The 17681-nt window shown below is 33.6% G+C and overlaps 1 protein-coding gene across 2 annotated transcripts; it reads left to right on the top strand.

Annotated features, from left to right (window-relative positions):
- Positions 1 to 1580: 1580 nt before the first annotated feature.
- On the top strand, positions 1581 to 12552 carry LOC140435507 (lipase member H-A-like). Of its 2 annotated transcripts, XM_072524243.1 has the most exons (6): positions 1586 to 1896; positions 5883 to 6018; positions 7896 to 8095; positions 11381 to 11560; positions 11757 to 12005; positions 12088 to 12552. In XM_072524243.1, the coding sequence occupies exons 1-6, from the start codon at positions 1854 to 1856 to the stop codon at positions 12525 to 12527; spliced, it is 1248 nt and encodes a 415-aa protein (XP_072380344.1). In that variant the 5' UTR covers positions 1586 to 1853; the 3' UTR covers positions 12528 to 12552. The 2 variants fall into 2 exon arrangements, with proteins under 2 accessions (XP_072380345.1, XP_072380344.1); XM_072524244.1 differs by lacking the exon at positions 11381 to 11560 and having other exon boundaries at positions 1581 to 1896.
- The last annotated feature ends 5129 nt before the right edge of the window (positions 12553 to 17681 follow it).

The raw sequence follows: 17681 nt of genomic DNA, 5'->3' as shown, positions 1-17681 counted from the left end.
GATTATTTAATATCGACGGATAAAAATAACATCCAAGATCCAGCCAAGTATCTTCCAACTTTGTACAAATTCGTTATATCTTGTGTAGCTCATCGTATCTACCAACATTGTGCTCTAAATATTATCATAGAGTCACAATACAACGATTGCGCTAAGGGCTCCACATGAGGGAAGCCTGCAAATGACAACTTATAATCAACTCCGTTATTCCCAACCAGGCATTAATACACCAAAAAAGAAATATTTTAACTGTTTTCATTGATTACAAGAAGGCTTTTGATTAGGTGTTACATGAATGTTAAGATACGTATTGGAATATAAAAAGTCTATAATAAAATAGTGGCTTTTTAAAGCATAAAATGATGGAGTGATACACTAAAATCCACCTTTAAATAGCAAGTGAAAACAATATTGAAGCTAAAGATATCCTAATAAATTGGGGCTTTTTTGAAAGGGATCTGGTTTAAGAGTCCACTCTAGTTTAGTCTAGCCATGAACTCATTAAATCAGCTACTGAACTACTCTGATTTAGGTTTTAGCATCAAAAATGACAATACTGTTGTGGCAATGCTATAAAACGGAAAGTACCCAGACGAGATCTATTATTCCCTCTACTACTGGAGTTATTCTGAAAAACCTCCTAGAAAACATAAAACAGCTGGGTTTCAATAAACATCTTAGTAAGGTCATGCACAAAGCTATTCTACTCTCCATGTCCGAATGCGTACGGGAATTTTTGGGAGATACTACAGCGCACCATGTCACCTAGTGCTCGATAACATTGAAAGATTCCCTCTAGAGCTCAATTCTTTTGATACCATAGGTTTCTGGGATGAGTCAATTTTTTCCTTAGAGTGAGTGTGACCCGTATGGTTAAATCTGGGATATAAATATTACCCAGTAAACAGAGGACAGATCTGTGTTTAATGGGTAATATTTAGTCTTATACCAACATATGAAAAAGAAGAAGAAGGTATTTACATGGACCTAATGGACGAATTAGCTTATCAAGGTCGAGGCTCCACTCGAACCTTAGCACCAATGATGATGATGATGATAAAACGTATGTACATATAGGTGATTATAAATATAAAGGGAAACAATGTGATTATAGGGGAAAAATGAAAGGCTACTCAAAAAATATTAAATTATTCAATTAAAAGTAAGGGATATTATAAGAGAGATAAAAAATAAATCGTCGTAGGATACAATTATTTTCAGTATAGATCTAATGTATGAATAAAAAAATATTTTTACAAAAAAAGGACTTTAATCACAGCCTTTTATCTGATACAAGTTCTTTTTTTTTCCAAATTATATTAACACTTTCTTTGGTGAAGATAAATTATAAGAAAATTATAAATCTCTTTAAAAAGTTCACATAGATATTATTATAGTAGATATTTAGACATTAGTATTAGACAAAAGCTGATAGTTCATTTTTCTAAGTGTAACTACGAAATAATAATCAATAGATATGCTTCAATGCTTTCGACAGTGTTTGAAATCTTTTTGATTACTCAAAGATAATGTTACGCAAATTACACACTTCTCAGATTGCCTTAGAGATTTTTTCACCCAAATCGCAACAGTTTTAATTGTTTATTTTCCGTGGACTTGATTCTTGCGTTTGTCCTCCAGAAAGCCAGTTCTTGCCAAGTGCAAAGAATTTAACAGTACCACAGTGCCGACAAGACGACATTCAGGGAATAATAAATTAATGTATACGCGACTTGGAATCTAAACTGACGATGAACTGTTCTTCCGACTGAAATTTTTTTTGTTCAGTTTTACTCGTGAGGGTTTCCTTTAAGAGATTTTATGTTTAAATTATGTAAATTGCGTATATCGTGATGATGTGGGGGTGGACCATCTTATTTGCTGGCTTGTTTGTGCGTAAGTAGATCATAATATACGTATACAACTTAGTAAAACTTAAATTTAAAAAGAAATTAAATTAATGTATTTTAAATATCATCATGGCATATTTATCGATAGGAGTAACTTAATTCGACAGTTCGGCTCCCAGATTGAAATTCATTTTAAAAAAATTTTCTACTTTGAGACAAATTAAAAGTAATTACAAATCTCTGCAAGTCTTGTATCCATACAAGTAGCTTAGTAACTATTTTGCCTTTCATAATCAAATTAGTTTTAAAATGTCTTCTCGGTTTTCTGTGTAATTATTTGTTCTAAAGTGAATAATGATCCATAAATAATTATCCTCCACGAATCCCACGTTGTCCTTCTGCTTTTTGTTGTTTTTACTCCTCTTTAATTCTCTTTGCTTTCTGTATTCGTCGGTCTTGTCCTTCTATGAACTATGAGGTCCATTATCCATGGTTGTCTCTTAAATGTGTTACACTAAGTTCTGCTAGTAGCTTGTTTATATGTTCACGAAATAATTTCTATGTTTTCCCAATATTTTCGGTTGTTCTCATTTCTTTGATGTAATTGTTTACACCATTTTTGATTGTATTTTTGTTGACATCTTCTTTTTCTTCGACATTTTCTCATTATGGGTTCGCTGTTTTTATCCTCCACGGTACTATATTCGCCCAGATTCCTTCTCCGAGGTCTCTATCTATCATACCATTTTCTTTATACGTTTTCTTTTTTTTCTTCCTTCGAAAGCAGATCTTTCTTCCTGACAGGACCCAGTCCAATATTCTATCCTCTCTGCTGATTTGTAGACATCTTTTCATAATGTCCAATTCAACTGTTCTTATTTTATTTCGTATTTTTGCTGTCATTGGTAATATTCCGCTCCATATAGGGTAATATTTAGCTCTTCTTGAAAGATTTTTTTTTGTTTTCTTTGGTTAGTTTATTGTTCCAAACCACTTTGTAAAGTCTTTCGTGGCTTGTTTTCTCTGTACTAGTTTTATTTCTATATACAAGTACCATCTCGGCTTATCATTAACCCTAAATAATAAAAAGTCTTACAACTCTTAATAATCTCTTCTTCTAAACTTAAGTTCAAATCTGCAACCTCGGATCCAATACATAAGTATTCAGTCTCGCACATATTTATCTTGAGTTCCCATAGCTCATATTCTTTCTTTAATTTCCTTCTTACATATTCCATGTCCACCCTGTCCCTGTCTGGTGCAAGAATGACTTGGTCATCTGTGAAAAGTAGTGACATATGAAATAGTAAAATTATTTTGCTGATGTTTTTTCTCTGACTGATCTGCTGATCTGACGGAGTTCCTAAATATTTTGAAAACAAAAATTTGAGCTATCTGATTTTTTATTATACGTGTTGGATTATCTCCAGGGGTTCTCCAAGTACACAGCTTGTGAGGATATAGCTTATAGTATCTGTTTGTTAGTACCATATTGTGTTCTTGGCAAAAATCAAACTGTCTATCTAATTTGAAAATTAAATAAAGTTCCTATTTTAATTAATGTCAATAGAATTAAAAACAAACAAAAACATATTAAATCTTAATCAAGATATCTGGATAATTTTAATTATTGAAGCCAAATTACTAATAAGATTTTAATTATATCTAAGGGTTCTTATAGCGATAATCATTATCATTCTGGCTTTACAACCCTACCTGTGTCCTAGCCTCCTCAAGAATTTCTCTCCAGCCGTCCCTATCCATCGCCTTTCTCCGCCAAGCACGTATTCTCATATTTCTCATGTCTTCATCAATGTTATTAAGGCATAGCATCTGTTGGCCGTGCAAATTCTGCGGTAGTATTATTTTCAGTGTTAGGGAGTGCTCCCAGGTATACAAATTTCTTCACTGCTGCGATGACGTCATTTTCTATAACAAGTGGTAGTAGTATTTGTGGTTGCGTGCTTATTTTGATATACTTCGTTTTGTTCGTGTTTATTATTAAACCCATTTTTGTAGCTGATTCTTTTAATGCTAGATACGCCTCTCGTACAGCGTTTTCCGTTCTCCCAACAATATTGATATTATCAGCATAGACCAGGATTTGTACTGATTTATTATATAATGAACCAGTGGTTGTGTATTGTGACATATGTATTACTTTTTCTAGAGCCAGATTGGACAGTATACAGGAGAGAGGGTCTCCCTGGCGTAGCCCGTTATTTGGTTTAAAAGGTTCTGACAGTTCCCCCTGAATTCGTACTCTATATTCAACTTTTTCAAGTTAGTTTTGTTAAATTTACCAACTGATTTGGTATCCCTATCTCTTTCATTGCTTTGAACATTTCTCTTCTATTCACAGAGTCGTAGGCTGCTTTGTAGTCTATAAATATGTGACGAGTATCAATGCCATATTCCAGTGTTTTTTCCAAAATTTGTTTCAGGGTTGCAATCTGATGCATTGTCGATTTACCACCTCTGAAACTAGCCTGGTATTTTTCCTCCATATTTCATAAACCTACCCATACTATAGATAATTCATCATCCCGTCTTACATAACATATATTGGCAGCCTACCATAGCATTTTAGATAGATTAATAGAAATTCCGATGTCAAAAAACAACTTTGAGATATAATTAAATATCATTAAGCAAATAGCAGTAAACGATGGGTACAACCAAGAAACAATAATTAACATTTTAAATCAAAAACTAGATAAGAAGGCCCTGAAATTAGTATTTTTACCACCAGAGAAGAAACCTAGTAGCTTCTGATCGATTACATGTAGAGGCAAGATATCAACTAAAATAGCCAAATACATAAAAAAGAAAGGAATAACACTAGCTTTTAGAACAAACAACAACTTGGCCAAATATATTAGAAACAAAAAGTACTTTTATAACGATAACTTATGTCTTTAATATCTAACATTATCTTTTTTTTTCTTATCTATCAAAAATATAACTGTAAAATGTATTGATACTTCTAAAATCAAGGTTAAGAAATGTTAAATTTGCACAACATTTATAAAAAAGTTCTAACGAAATGCAGCATGTTATATTGTTCAACAAGGTGACACTTTTCTTATATACTCATTATTTCTGGGTCATTCATTTTTTTTTTATTAGTTACTTAATAGTAAATACGAAAATTATTGAACGTCTTAAAATGCTTTTGACTGCGAATATATTATTAAATACTAGATAAATATATTTAGATAAAGCGTTATATCTGTTTTGTTGCCACTGTTTATGTAATTTTTTTTCTCCTTTATGTTTTCTTGAACTGTCTTTGACCACCACCAGGTCTCTTTTTCAATCCTCAAACTTATTTTCTAAGCATTTCAATAGCAGAATCTCTAATAGTACTGGCAATATTCCTACAAATTGTATTAGGATTTCCTTTTATGTTATAGCACATTTTTTCTTTTATTTTTTAACTGAATACATCATCTTTCTCACCTTTTAACACCCACCACATGATTTTTTGTATTCCTCTATTAAGATTCTTCCCAGAAAACCACTAAATATTTTGTAAGGATCTTAAGAAGAAAAGTTACAAGGAGGATTTATTTGAAAGATCATAATGTTTCCAGAAAAACAGAACATCTGACAACAGTGTATCTTATAAATTTTTTATAAATTGTGCAAGCCATTTCCAAGATAATTCAAGTATTCCGTACTTAATTAATTTTGTATATAACTTTATATCCATTTAGAATACAAAGTCATATAAGAAGTTTTACAAAGAAAACGAAAAGGGAAAAACAAGAAAACAAGAAATAATTGTAAGAAGGTAGAGCATATACTATATTCATATTTCACTGTTTTAGGACATAATTTATTTTATCTTGTAAAAGGGTAGTAACTATTACATAAAAAGTGATATCAAATATGCTTTTAACAACCAAAAATAAAAAAAAAATTGCCTAAAAAGTTTATACACATATTTTATTCGTCTCCTATTGTATTAACTCTTAAATTGATGAATTTAGTTGTGCTGAACTTAATGCCTATTAATTAATCTTTTAGGTACATTTCCGCAGATTATTCCGGACCAGAGTGAATATGAGACTTTCCCAATTCCCACTTATATAATAAATCAGATGGGAAACTCCCAAATTCGCCAGGCATTCAACATTGGCAGCTGCAGAATAGTTTACAATCCGTAGGTATAAGAAAATATACGTTGTTCTAAATGTTTTAATAGGGATTAATAGCTTCTGGGTTAACAAAAGTTTGGAAAATACTCTAATCATTTAATCTTTTATTTTTTAGATTGCTTATAACTATTTTTTGAACTTAAGCTTAGCAACCTCCAACTTTAAAATCTCAAATAGCAAAGTACTTCTTGCTGAATTTACAGAAATCCTTGTGAATTGTATTCGCATATTAAAGAGCTAATTTGAATATATATATATATATATATATATATATATATATATATATATATATATATATATATATATATATATATATATATATATATATATATATATATATAGTAAATTGCATTCCCTGACTTTAGATGTCTCTGCTATTCCAACAACAATGTCCCATTTCATTCTGTTGAGTTCTCCTCCTTTTTTGTTTGATCTACCCAACGGCTTGGAGATCTTCCCCTAGGTCTCTTTCCTTCAACCCTACCCTCGACTATCAGTTTTTCCATCGTACCCGTTCTTCTACCAATGTGTCCAAAATACTGCAAATATCTCTGTTGTATTTGTTTAAGCAATCTATCCTTTACTTTAAGTTGTTCTAATATCGATATGTTAGTGCGATGATCAATCCAGGATATTCTTAACATGCAGCGGTATACCCACATTTCAAAAGTGTCTAGTTTATTTTTATCCGCTTTCTTTTTATGTCCACGTTTCGGATGCATATGTGGCTATAGGAAAAATGCGTGCCCTTACCAGTCTTAGTTTTGTGTGTACTGTTATGCTAGAATTTTTCCAAATTGTTACCAGTTTCATCATAGCTGTTCTAGTCATAGTCAACCTTCTACGTATCTCTCTGTCACACCCACCGCCATTTGTTATTAGGGATCCCAAGTATATGAAACTATTTACTACTTCAAAGCCCCCAATTTCTTTAATGTGTTGAAGATTATTCCGAGCTCTGTCTACTATCATGATCTTTGTCTTACTTCTATTTAGCTTTAGTTCATATGTTTTGCTTTTCTCCTCCAGACATCTCATTCTATCTTCCATTTCTTCTTGATTTGCTGCGATTATTAAAGTGTCATCAGCATATCTCAAGTTACTGATTTTTTCACCTACTGATATTCCACCCTTCCATCCATCTAATACATTTCGCATAATGTGTTCGCTGTAGATATTACACAGAGTTGGCGAGATTATGCATCCCTGCCTGACACCTGCCTCTGTTCTGAAATGATCGGAATGGGTGTTGTTTATTTTTACTGTGCACTTATTATTTTCATATCGACTTCTAATTAGTTGAATTAAGTAGTGGGGTGTTCCCATTTCGTTTTTTAAATATGGGTAACTAACTAAATTTATGGTTGGGGAACACTCAATATGTTAAAAATGTTTTGAGCTTTGTCTTATAAAATTTGTCCAGCTTGGCCTAGCTTAATTTTCACTAGAAAGAAGAGAAAATTAAAATATAAATTGATAGATAATATCTTTTGGTATTTTATTTTAATAAATTCAACCAATAAAAAAGATTAGTAATAAAGAAAGAAATTTTGCAATATTTTATAAATTAACACTGTATAAATTTTTGTTTTTGTAATAAAAAATATATTTGTAAAAAGTTTATAGTTTGTCCTGGCGTATCCTGGATATGGCGTCGTATTCTATACAGTAGAATAATTTAACAATACTTTTTATTAAAGGTTAACTTTGCTTTTTGAATATTAAAACCTGTAGTTTTCCATCGACTTAAAATAAAGGAATAGAGAGATCAATTAACTGTATGAATGACAATTTAAAAATAAAACTATCAACTTGTCCAACAATTTGTGTCTACTCTTTAACTTTGACCTTTTGTATTAAAGGTATCTTCGTTTATTTTTAGCGTGTGTCCAGATCCCGATGTAACATTTTTTCTGTTTACTAAAGAACAACCTGAGTATCCAGTTCCGATATCAATTGGCTCACAGAGGTTAAATTCCAATTTAAATACCACCTATTTTGATCCCAAGAAGCCCTCAAAAATTATTATACATGGATACAACTCTAACATGAACATAAGTGCATTGGTAGAAATAAGAAAAGGTAAAATAAGAATACAAGAAACGTGTTTATATAAATTTAAAAAAGATTTTCTTTTACCTGAATTACTTGCTCCAACTCATGGTTTTATTAGTTTTAAGCAGTATTGTCAACACAATGATATTTATTTATTTGTTTATCATATGGCAATTATAACAATTTAGAAACATATTTCTAACACTAATAATACAGGCATAGGTCAAAAATTCATCAGTTACAAACATTATGTGAATTAATATATTCTATTTACTTTGAAATTGCAAACAGGTCTTCGGAGCTACCATTATAAGATCTTATGGGACACTATTCAATAATGTGGTCGATGGTTTGATTTTCTCTAAAGCCACATTTACGAGAAGAACGCTATTCCCATTTATGTAACATTTAAGCACATCTTTTATGTCTGGTTTGGTTCTAATTTAGGCTTAATAGAATAACAACATGCAGTGCATGTTTCAAGCAGTCCATTCATGAGACCATTCCCAAAGCCTCGTGAATCATTCTTGCCGTTTTTATTGGGGATTTTTTAAAATGGGGTTGGGTACTTATTCAATATCTTAGTAGTTTGGCAGGCTTCCTTTGTTAATGATCTTGTTATATTTACCTATAAGTGAGTCAACTGTTGTAGATGTTGAGGCTGAATGTGACTTAACACTGGGAGCCATGGGATGGAAGTTGATTTAATAACTCAAACTCTCATCCTCATCATGGTGTTCAGCTGGGTGTGGATCCTTTTGCACGTGTAGGCTGTGTAGCCAAATTGGAGAATATTCAGAAATCGAAAAAACCAGAGCCAAGGAAGTAGAGTCGAGAGTGAAAGCCGATGCTCTTTAGGTAATACCGCAGAGCTTTTGTATAATCTTGTTTCTTGTACTCAATTTTTGGGTAGTTTTTGTTAAATGCTCTTTAAAAGATAGGGTTCTGTCTAAGTTACGCTCAGGCATTTGTGGGTAAGAGTGTCATTTTCGGACCGTATGTTGAGTTCCTTTTCTGAAAGTTTATTGTTCAGATGGAAGCAACTAACCTTTGTTTTGGAAGCATTTAGTAGTAATCTCCCCTTGTGAAAATATCTGCTCAATATATTTAGGTCTGTCGGAAGGATATCTTTAGATGTTTCTAGTGTTCTGCATCTGGTAGTAAGGGCCCAATTGTTTTCGTACCCGAACTTCATTGATTGTGTTTCCGACATATGTGCTAAGTATAAGCTAAATAGTAATGGAGAGAGTACTGACTTTTGTGGTAGGCTATCCATAAGTTTCATTGGTGAGCTAATAACAGTGCCCATCACTACTCAAAACACTGGTTTATGGGGGATCGTACTGAGAATTTTGTATATAACACCCTTCATTCATACTGTATTTTAAGCCGCTGTCAGATCAATTGTAAAATGCTGTTGAAGTTCTGGGCTAAAATAAGATCTGGGCTAATTCTGTTATATATAAGCCTGTCTAGCATTTTGTAGGTAACAAACTGAAGTGCAATTGGTCTGTAGCTTCTTGGGTCGTCGGCTCGTTTGCCGAACTTTTAAATTACTATTATTTTAGAGCGTTTTAGTTCTTTTGTGGTGTTTGTAGTTTTCATAATGTCTGTGAAAAATCGAGCCAGTCAAACTTTTGTACTTGCCACAATTTATCAGAAATTCGGGGTGAATATTTTCAAATCCTGGTGCTGTTTATCGTTAAGAACCTCTAATATTTACTCACTGGAGAAATGTTTCTTGTCTGTGGCTTCATGTTTTAAAGTTTTCAGTTCTTTCTTTATGTATATTGTGTGTGCTTCCTCTTTTTGTGCCCTGGATATTTTTACTATGTGTGACCCTAAGGCACCTAGTTTTCTTAATAATGATCATGCTTGTCTGCTTGATGTCTTGAAGTAGAGGTTTTTCGCTGCTTCGATTGACTTTTGGCTTTTAACGGCATTCAGCTTGTAAAGTACTCGTTCATCCACTATTTCGTGATCGACAGTTTTAAGAAAGCTCTGGTATAATCACTCGCTCTTTTGTGACCAGCCTTTGGGTTATAAATACTGGAAATGCTGTCAGGCATCACAGTGCTCCCACAACGTACCAAAATTATAATCCCCCAGAGTTCACTAACTCTTTGTGGCATCGCTTAGGCAACACTTTTCTTCATGCGCAGTAGTCGCAGGACAAATCTCACCATTTGAAAAATCCTTTGTGGTGATGAGTCCTTTTTGGCGATTTGCTGGTTGATTATGGTATAGATATACATGTGTGCATGTGTTTTTTGTGTATGAATGTGCATGTGAGCGTTTTTGTATATGTGAATGACACAGCTGCAGCTTCTGTGTCATGTTTTTAGTTGATCCACTTGTGTTTCCTATGGTCTTTTATACCCATAGGACTAGCCCTAATAGTTTTGGGGTTGTGCCCTGTTAAGGATCAGAACTGCTCCACCCAATATCTTCTGCGTTTAACCAAAGGATCCTGTCATTTACTTAATCAAGCAACATGTCTCGTTCTCTAGGTGATGTACAATTTTTATTACGCTTAACTTTTTCAAATCGGTAACGCTAAATATCTTAGAATAAAACACTGAAATGGAGAAAAGTTACTGCGGCAGCCAGTGCTGTCGTTCCACTATAATAATAATATTGGAATAGTGAAATATAATCATTTAATTTATATTTCACTTTACTGGAGTTTAGACGTCTCCAATCCTTTTAAATCTGTAAATTTTCGAAGAAGGGGAAAACACGTTGTACTAAGCACATTGCCCCAAATCACAGACAAGCTTTTGCCAATTAGTAAGGAAAAAGAAGAAAGACCTACTTAATCATTTGCCGTTCATCAATGAAGTTTTTCATAATTTTTACCGAAATTTACCCACTACAGATATGCAAGACTTACCCCGATTTGGAAGAGTTTGATGCAGATAATCAGTAGTTTTTTAGTTTCCTTTTCCAATTAAAGTTGATGTTGCGTGTTATAAAGAAATAAAGTATAAAAAAAATGCTTAATTTTTTGTGCTGGAATTTATGTACAGTAAGTACAAGTACAAGTCGGTAACTCAATAAGAACACAGAAATTTGGTGTGAATAAGTGGGTAAGTTAGATTTTTTTAAGCGTGAGTGATGTACTTACAGCTCATAATTATGTACGTCATGTAAGTACGTCAAAAGTACTAAAATGTTTAAAATGGTTATACTGAAAAGTTAATATTTTTGATTTATCGACTTATTCACAGATGGTACAGAATTAATAGTTTTTTATTAATATCATTCAAATATATTTTTCCTTTTCAAATTAAAACATTTATTTATTTTTAGAGTACTTGAGAACAAAAGACTATAATATTTTTGCCGTGGACTGGAGTCCATTAAATCAAGCACCTTGTTACTTGGGGGCCCTTATAAACATCCGCCATGTTGGATCCTGTTCAGCTCAGTTAGTTCAAAGACTTCTAGATTTAGGAAATACCGATATTCATGTTCTTGGTTTTAGTTTAGGTAAGGGGTGAAAGTTAGTCTGTACTTGTATGTTACTCAAGATTTTTAAGATACATAAAGGACTTGCTTGCTTGAAGTAAAAAAAAACATTTTTTTTTTACTTTAAGCAAGAAGTATTATTATCTAACTTGACAATGGCAAGTGCGACGGCTATATAATTATGTTTCTATAAAGTAATAGCTTTTCGTTGTTACAGGAGCTCACATAACTAATTATATGGCTATAGCCCTTCGACCTTATCGGCTACCACGAATAACTGGGCTAGATCCTGCCCTGCCCGGATTCATTACATGGGATTTAGATTCTAAACTCGACAAAACAGATGCAGACTTCGTCGATGTATATCACACAAATACTTTCATTCAGGGAAAAGTCGAAGAGAGTGGACATGTTGACTTTTACATTAATGGCGGAGTAATTCAGCCTGGATGTTGGGCACAAACCAGTAAGATTTATCATCTTCTTGTTTTTGCTAATATTGTGTTTTATATGTAAAAAATGCATCAATACATAGTTTTTCTTTTCAGGATTTTTTGCCTGTAACCATCACCGAGCTCCTTTGTACTACGCAGAATCCATTAATACTAAAAAAGGCTTCTTCGGTTGGCCTTGCTCATCATATTTCGACTACCTGATGGGCCGATGTCCTCCAGTGGACCCACAAATTCTAATGGGCGAGTACGTCAAAATATCAGCACTTGGTGTTCATCTGGTTATTACAGAATCAGTCTCTCCCTTTGCAGTTGGGAAATACGATGGACCCAGCGTGGAGATTCTTAAAAATTATGAAACTCAGAGGTTGCAAGTTTTAAACAAATACAAGGATTACGTGGTGGGATATGTGTATGAGGATGAGTTGTTGGAGCAACTGTCTTATCCGGAAAATATTAAGTCACAGCTGGATAACGAACTTTATGAAGTAGTATTAAATGATAACAATGCTGACCTAATTAGTGTAATACATTAAAATTACAAATAAATTATTTTTTTACCTATTATTGATAATATTTTTATGAAAACAGGAGATTTAATTTTATGTCTTAATCAGAAATGATTGTGCTCTTGAAAGTATTGTCAATATTTTCTTCTTTGTGCATCGGCTATGATTATTTAACAAGCTTCTGGAATGTTTTTCTGCTATTTAGCATAAAGTAAATGATATTTAGGTCTCCTCATCAAATGACTAAAGTGCTGGATCTTTCTCATTTTAATCAGTTCTCGCTATTCGTGTATGAATTCTAGCACGGTCGCTGGATACCTGGATTACCACCTGTGCTCTTCATGGGATTTTCAGCATGCGACAGTAACACGAATGCTTCTAATCTGTTTAGATTCTTCACTTTCATTGTGTAAGTTTCAGCAAGAAACTTCTATTCCATAATATAGTGCTGAATGAATATTTTACGTAGCAGCTCTATTCTAGTCGAAATTTCTTCATCGTTATCAACTAAAGTTAATCAAGCTGCCCAAATATCTAATAGCAATGTGTCGTTGAATTTTTGTACTGATTGTGATAATACGAATTTTTCCGACGACCATCCATTTAATTTTATTTGCGTTAATAGTTAAACCCCTTTTCTACCGATTATAACCCTTTTGCTACGATTATTTAACACTATTTCGAGCACCGATTTAAAGTAAACATTAAACAGTATCGGCTATATAACACATCTCTGTCTGATTCCACGCTTAATAGACACTTTATCCGAAACCCCCTGATCCGATTTAACTCTAGCATTTTTATTATCATTATTGTACAAAAAGGGTGTACATATGTGAAATTATGAATATAATTTCAGTTAATGAGGACTGTATTACATAGGGCTGGTTCAAATAAATTAGAATATATGGTAAAAAGTTATACAGATTATAGCAAATTAAGTTTATACAAAGTCTTACCAATTCTTCTGCTGCACACACACACACACACACACACACACACACACACACACACACGGTATTGACAGGCTACACTCGCGGTTGTTTTTCATACGCGGAATCTGCCCGGTTACCGGTTTTTGAACACGTGTTTCGCGGTACTAACACTGAGATCACGATATATAGCACATTTGCGTCTGTACACGATTTAAAATAGTATTTGCGGTATTTTTCGCGTAACTATATGCGAGAGAGTGGAGAAAAAGCGCTGTAAGTCTGTACCAAGCGATAGGTAGCCGATAGAGAGATTATACGCCTGTCTAGCGAGACTCAGCAGACGAAAGAGCGAACGATTGTCCCTAGAAATAGTCAGCAATCAAGAGAGAGAGTCCTTCTTCTTTGCTATCTTACAACTGTCTGTATTTCTAATGGAGTGGGGTTAAAATGTGAGTAGGAAGGGCTGGAGAATGGGAAATAATTGTAAAATTGTGGTAGAATGGTAGCTAGTAATACAGCGAAAAAATGACATGATTTTTCGCATGTGAAAAAATTGAACAATTATCTTTGCCTTTATCCCTTTGCGGTTCGGCTTCCGTAATTATATTTCTGTCTAAGTTTCTACCTTGGGTCATATCAATAACAATTTTTTTTACCAAAATGTCCTGCCTAAGCGTATATTTCCAAATCTTTGATCGTCCTCTCTCTCATTCTCATTTCAGCCACACGCAGTCGTTGTTTCGATTTTTTTTAACTACCCAACATTCAGTTCCGTACATCACAGCTGGTTTTATGACAGTTTTATAGAATTTTTTCTTCAGTTTCATTAAAATCTTTTTGTCACACAACACACCACTCACTTTTTTCCACTTCATCCATCAAACCTTAATTCTACTGTATGAATCTCCTTCTATTTTCCATTACTTTGCGATACCGATCCAAGATACTTAAAACCATTCCTTCTACACAATCATTTTACCGTTTGAAGTTATCGTGTCAGAGGGAAGATGATAATATATTTAGGATTTTAACCCTAGAAAAGGCAATCAAGTAATACCCAGAATCAAGCAAAAACATAACGAGGATGTCAAAAACGAAAATGGAGAACTGATGATAAACTTTTGCACGAATAACGAACTAAGAACAAAGACCAACTTCTTCAAGTGCCATCTTCGTTCCGAAGGTTGGCGATCATCAGGGCTATACGTATTTTCGAAACTGCTGACCGAAACAATTCGTTGCTGCTACAGCTATACCATTCCCGTAGATTCTTTAGCCAGGAGTTTCGTCTTCTTCCTATGGACCTTTTTCCTGCTATTTTCCCTTGCATAATTATTCGAAGCAGTTCATATCTTTCGCCTCTTGTAATGTGTCCCAAGTATTGCAGTTTTCGTTTTTTGATCGTAAATATGACTTCCTTTTCTTTATTCATTCTTCTCAAGACCTCGACATTTGTGACTCTCTCGGTCCATGATATTCTCAGGATTCTGCGATACATCCACAGTTCAAATGCCTCTAATTTTTTGGTATCAATCTTTTTCAACGTCCATGACTCCATTCCGTAGAACAGCACAGAAAGCACGTAACATCTCATTAGGCGAAGTTTCATTTCAAGGCTCAAATCTCTTCCGCAGAACACTCTCTTCATTTTAGTTAATATGGATCTGGCTTTTTCTATTCTTATTTTGATTTCTGCTGAGCTATCGTTGTCTTCATTTATAAAAGTGCCTAAATATTTGTATTTGCTAATCGATCGATAATTTCATTGTGTAAATATAAATTTTGGACATTTTGTGTTGATTTCGATATTACCATAAATTTAGTTTTCTTTATGTTCATAGATAGTCCATATTCTTCGCTGCAGTCTGCTATCTTATTCACCAATGTCTGTAGCTCTTCAAGTGTTTCTGCGATCAGAACGGTGTCGTCGGCAAATCTCAGATTGTTTAATCTAACACCATTTATTTTAATACCTACGGATTGCTCAGAGAATGTTCTATTCATTACGTCTTCGGAATAGAGATTAAACAGGGTTGGTGACAGTATACACCCTTGTCTCACACCTCGCTTTATTTCAATTTCTTCAGTGGTATTATTCTCTACTCTCACTACTGCTTTCTGATTGTAGTACATATTTGCTATTAGTCGGATGTCTCGTTTATCTAAATTCTTTTCTGACAGGAGTCTGATTAGGTGATCATGCCGCACTTTATCAAAGGCCTTGTTGTAATCTATGAAACACATGAATACATCTTGATTTATGTCAAGACATCTTTGAGACATAACGTTCAGTGCAAACAACGCCTCTCTTGTTCCAAGTCCATTTCGGAATCCAAACTGGGTATTATTGATGTCCATTTCCAGTTTTCTGTGTACTCTAGAGTGTATAATTTTCAGAAATATTTTCAGTATATGTCTCATCAGACTGATTGTACGGTAATCACTGCATTGTTTGGCATTTATCTTTTTTGGTATAGTAACAAAGGTGGATAAAAGCCATTCTTGTGGTATTTTTCCTGATGTATAAATGCTATTGAAAAGTTTAACTCAAATGTGAATCGAGTCTTTTTCTATTAGTTTAAGGATTTCCGTTGGTATTTCATCTGGACCTGGGGCTTTACCATTTTTCATTCTTTTTAGTGCGTACATTACTTCTTCTTCCGTTATTTCTGGACCTTCGTCTCCTTGTATGTTACTTAGCTCAGATTGTTGTCTATCATCTGCAAAGAGTTCTTCAATATAGTTTTTCCATGTCTTCAACTGTTCTTCTAGTTCTGTTATTATGTTTCCGTTGACATTATACAGGGTATTTGACTGCTTACGTTTTTGTGTACCTGCAAGTTCTTTCACTTTTTTATGTACATTAAAAAAAAGACCAACACAAATATACATTTAATAACACCCGTGGACAAAGATCTATGATAGATTATATTATAACCAACAGAGATATACATCCATTGAAAATAATCGACGTGAGATGCCTTAACTCAGCAAATATAGGTAGCGACCATAGCCTAGTATTATGTAAAATAAGAATCATCCTGAAATACTTCCCACCTAAAATAGCGGCGCCAACACAAACAAAAGTCAAAGTCGAAGGACTAAATACGGAATCCACGCAATACTTATACTTATGCACGGAATGTAAATTGGAGCTGGAAGGTGAGATGAGGGCGATACATGGTGTTGTGCAATTCGATCGTCCTTTACGCGGCACCAGTCTGGGGTGGACTGATATAGATACCTTCCTACCGGGAGCACAAAACACGAGAGGGCAATGCAAGTGTGTTACAAGTGTTATTCACCTACATTACTGGGTCTGCAGCGGCTTTGTAATCTATCTCTAGTGTGGTCCTTTGCGTGTGTTAATAAAACGTAGAAATGAAACAACTATACGAGAAATGAGACCAAGGATTGACTACTGCCGAAACAAAACAAGAAAGCATTTATAAACAAGTATTAAATTATAAAAGTTCAACTGGTTTAGAAGGTTTAGTTTTGAAAAAATCTGAGTTTAAAGTGAAGACACTTTTCGAACTATTGGCATAAGGTAAACAGGTACTTTATTTTATTTATATAGAAATGGAAGAGGCCTTTATTCGACAATTCGGATAGAAAAAGGGCTATAAAAAAAAAGGTAATGTCAAAATTTCAAGCTAATCTATGCATATCAAAAGAATTCTGAGCAGAAAACCATCATATCCTGGACTGTAGGGTAAACTTGTGAGATCTAGTACCTAAAACATAGTTGCGAGACAACCATGTTTATCATGAACTGAAGATTTAAAGATTTCACGTTTTTCCTGCAGATATTCTTAACCACGATCGTGACGAGATGTACAAAAACCTTTTTGTAATATCTGTTAACTAGTACCTAAACCATTTCTGAATTAAGGAGCAATAGAAAGCCTAAATGTAACTTTTCTCTGTACAAAGTATAATTTTGCATAAAAAACGTTTGCAAAAGCGTGGTATGAATATGTATATGTGAGAAATGGATGGATAAGTCAAATTAAAAGTAACAAAATTTTCAAATGACTATTAATTATTAAAAAATGTTTCAACTAGTACAAATTAAGTAAACATGATATGCTTGTGTCTACATTCGTCGCTATAATTCTTTCGATATCGGCGATTGATAGGACATGACACGAAAAGATTGTATAAAAATTGGAATAGGGTTAAAATTTACATTCTAGTCATTTAGACAATTAAAGCCACTAGGGAATTATTGAAACTTTTGACA

This window comes from Diabrotica undecimpunctata, chromosome 3 (genome assembly GCF_040954645.1).
Source record: "Diabrotica undecimpunctata isolate CICGRU chromosome 3, icDiaUnde3, whole genome shotgun sequence".
Lineage (NCBI taxonomy): Eukaryota > Metazoa > Arthropoda > Insecta > Coleoptera > Chrysomelidae > Diabrotica > Diabrotica undecimpunctata.
This window is presented reverse-complemented; position numbering and strand designations above follow the sequence as displayed.

What these genes read in the sequence shown, in the direction of transcription:
- LOC140435507 (XM_072524243.1), top strand. Translation starts at nt 1,854, where the DNA reads ATGATGTGGGGGTGGACCATCTTATTTGCTGGCTTGTTTGTGC. An exon ending in TGCAGAATAGTTTACAATCC is followed by an intron (nt 6,019 to 7,895) that starts GTAGGTATAAGA and finishes GTTTATTTTTAG; the next exon opens with CGTGTGTCCAGATCCCGATG. An exon ending in TGTTCTTGGTTTTAGTTTAG is followed by an intron (nt 11,561 to 11,756) that starts GTAAGGGGTGAA and finishes TCGTTGTTACAG; the next exon opens with GAGCTCACATAACTAATTAT.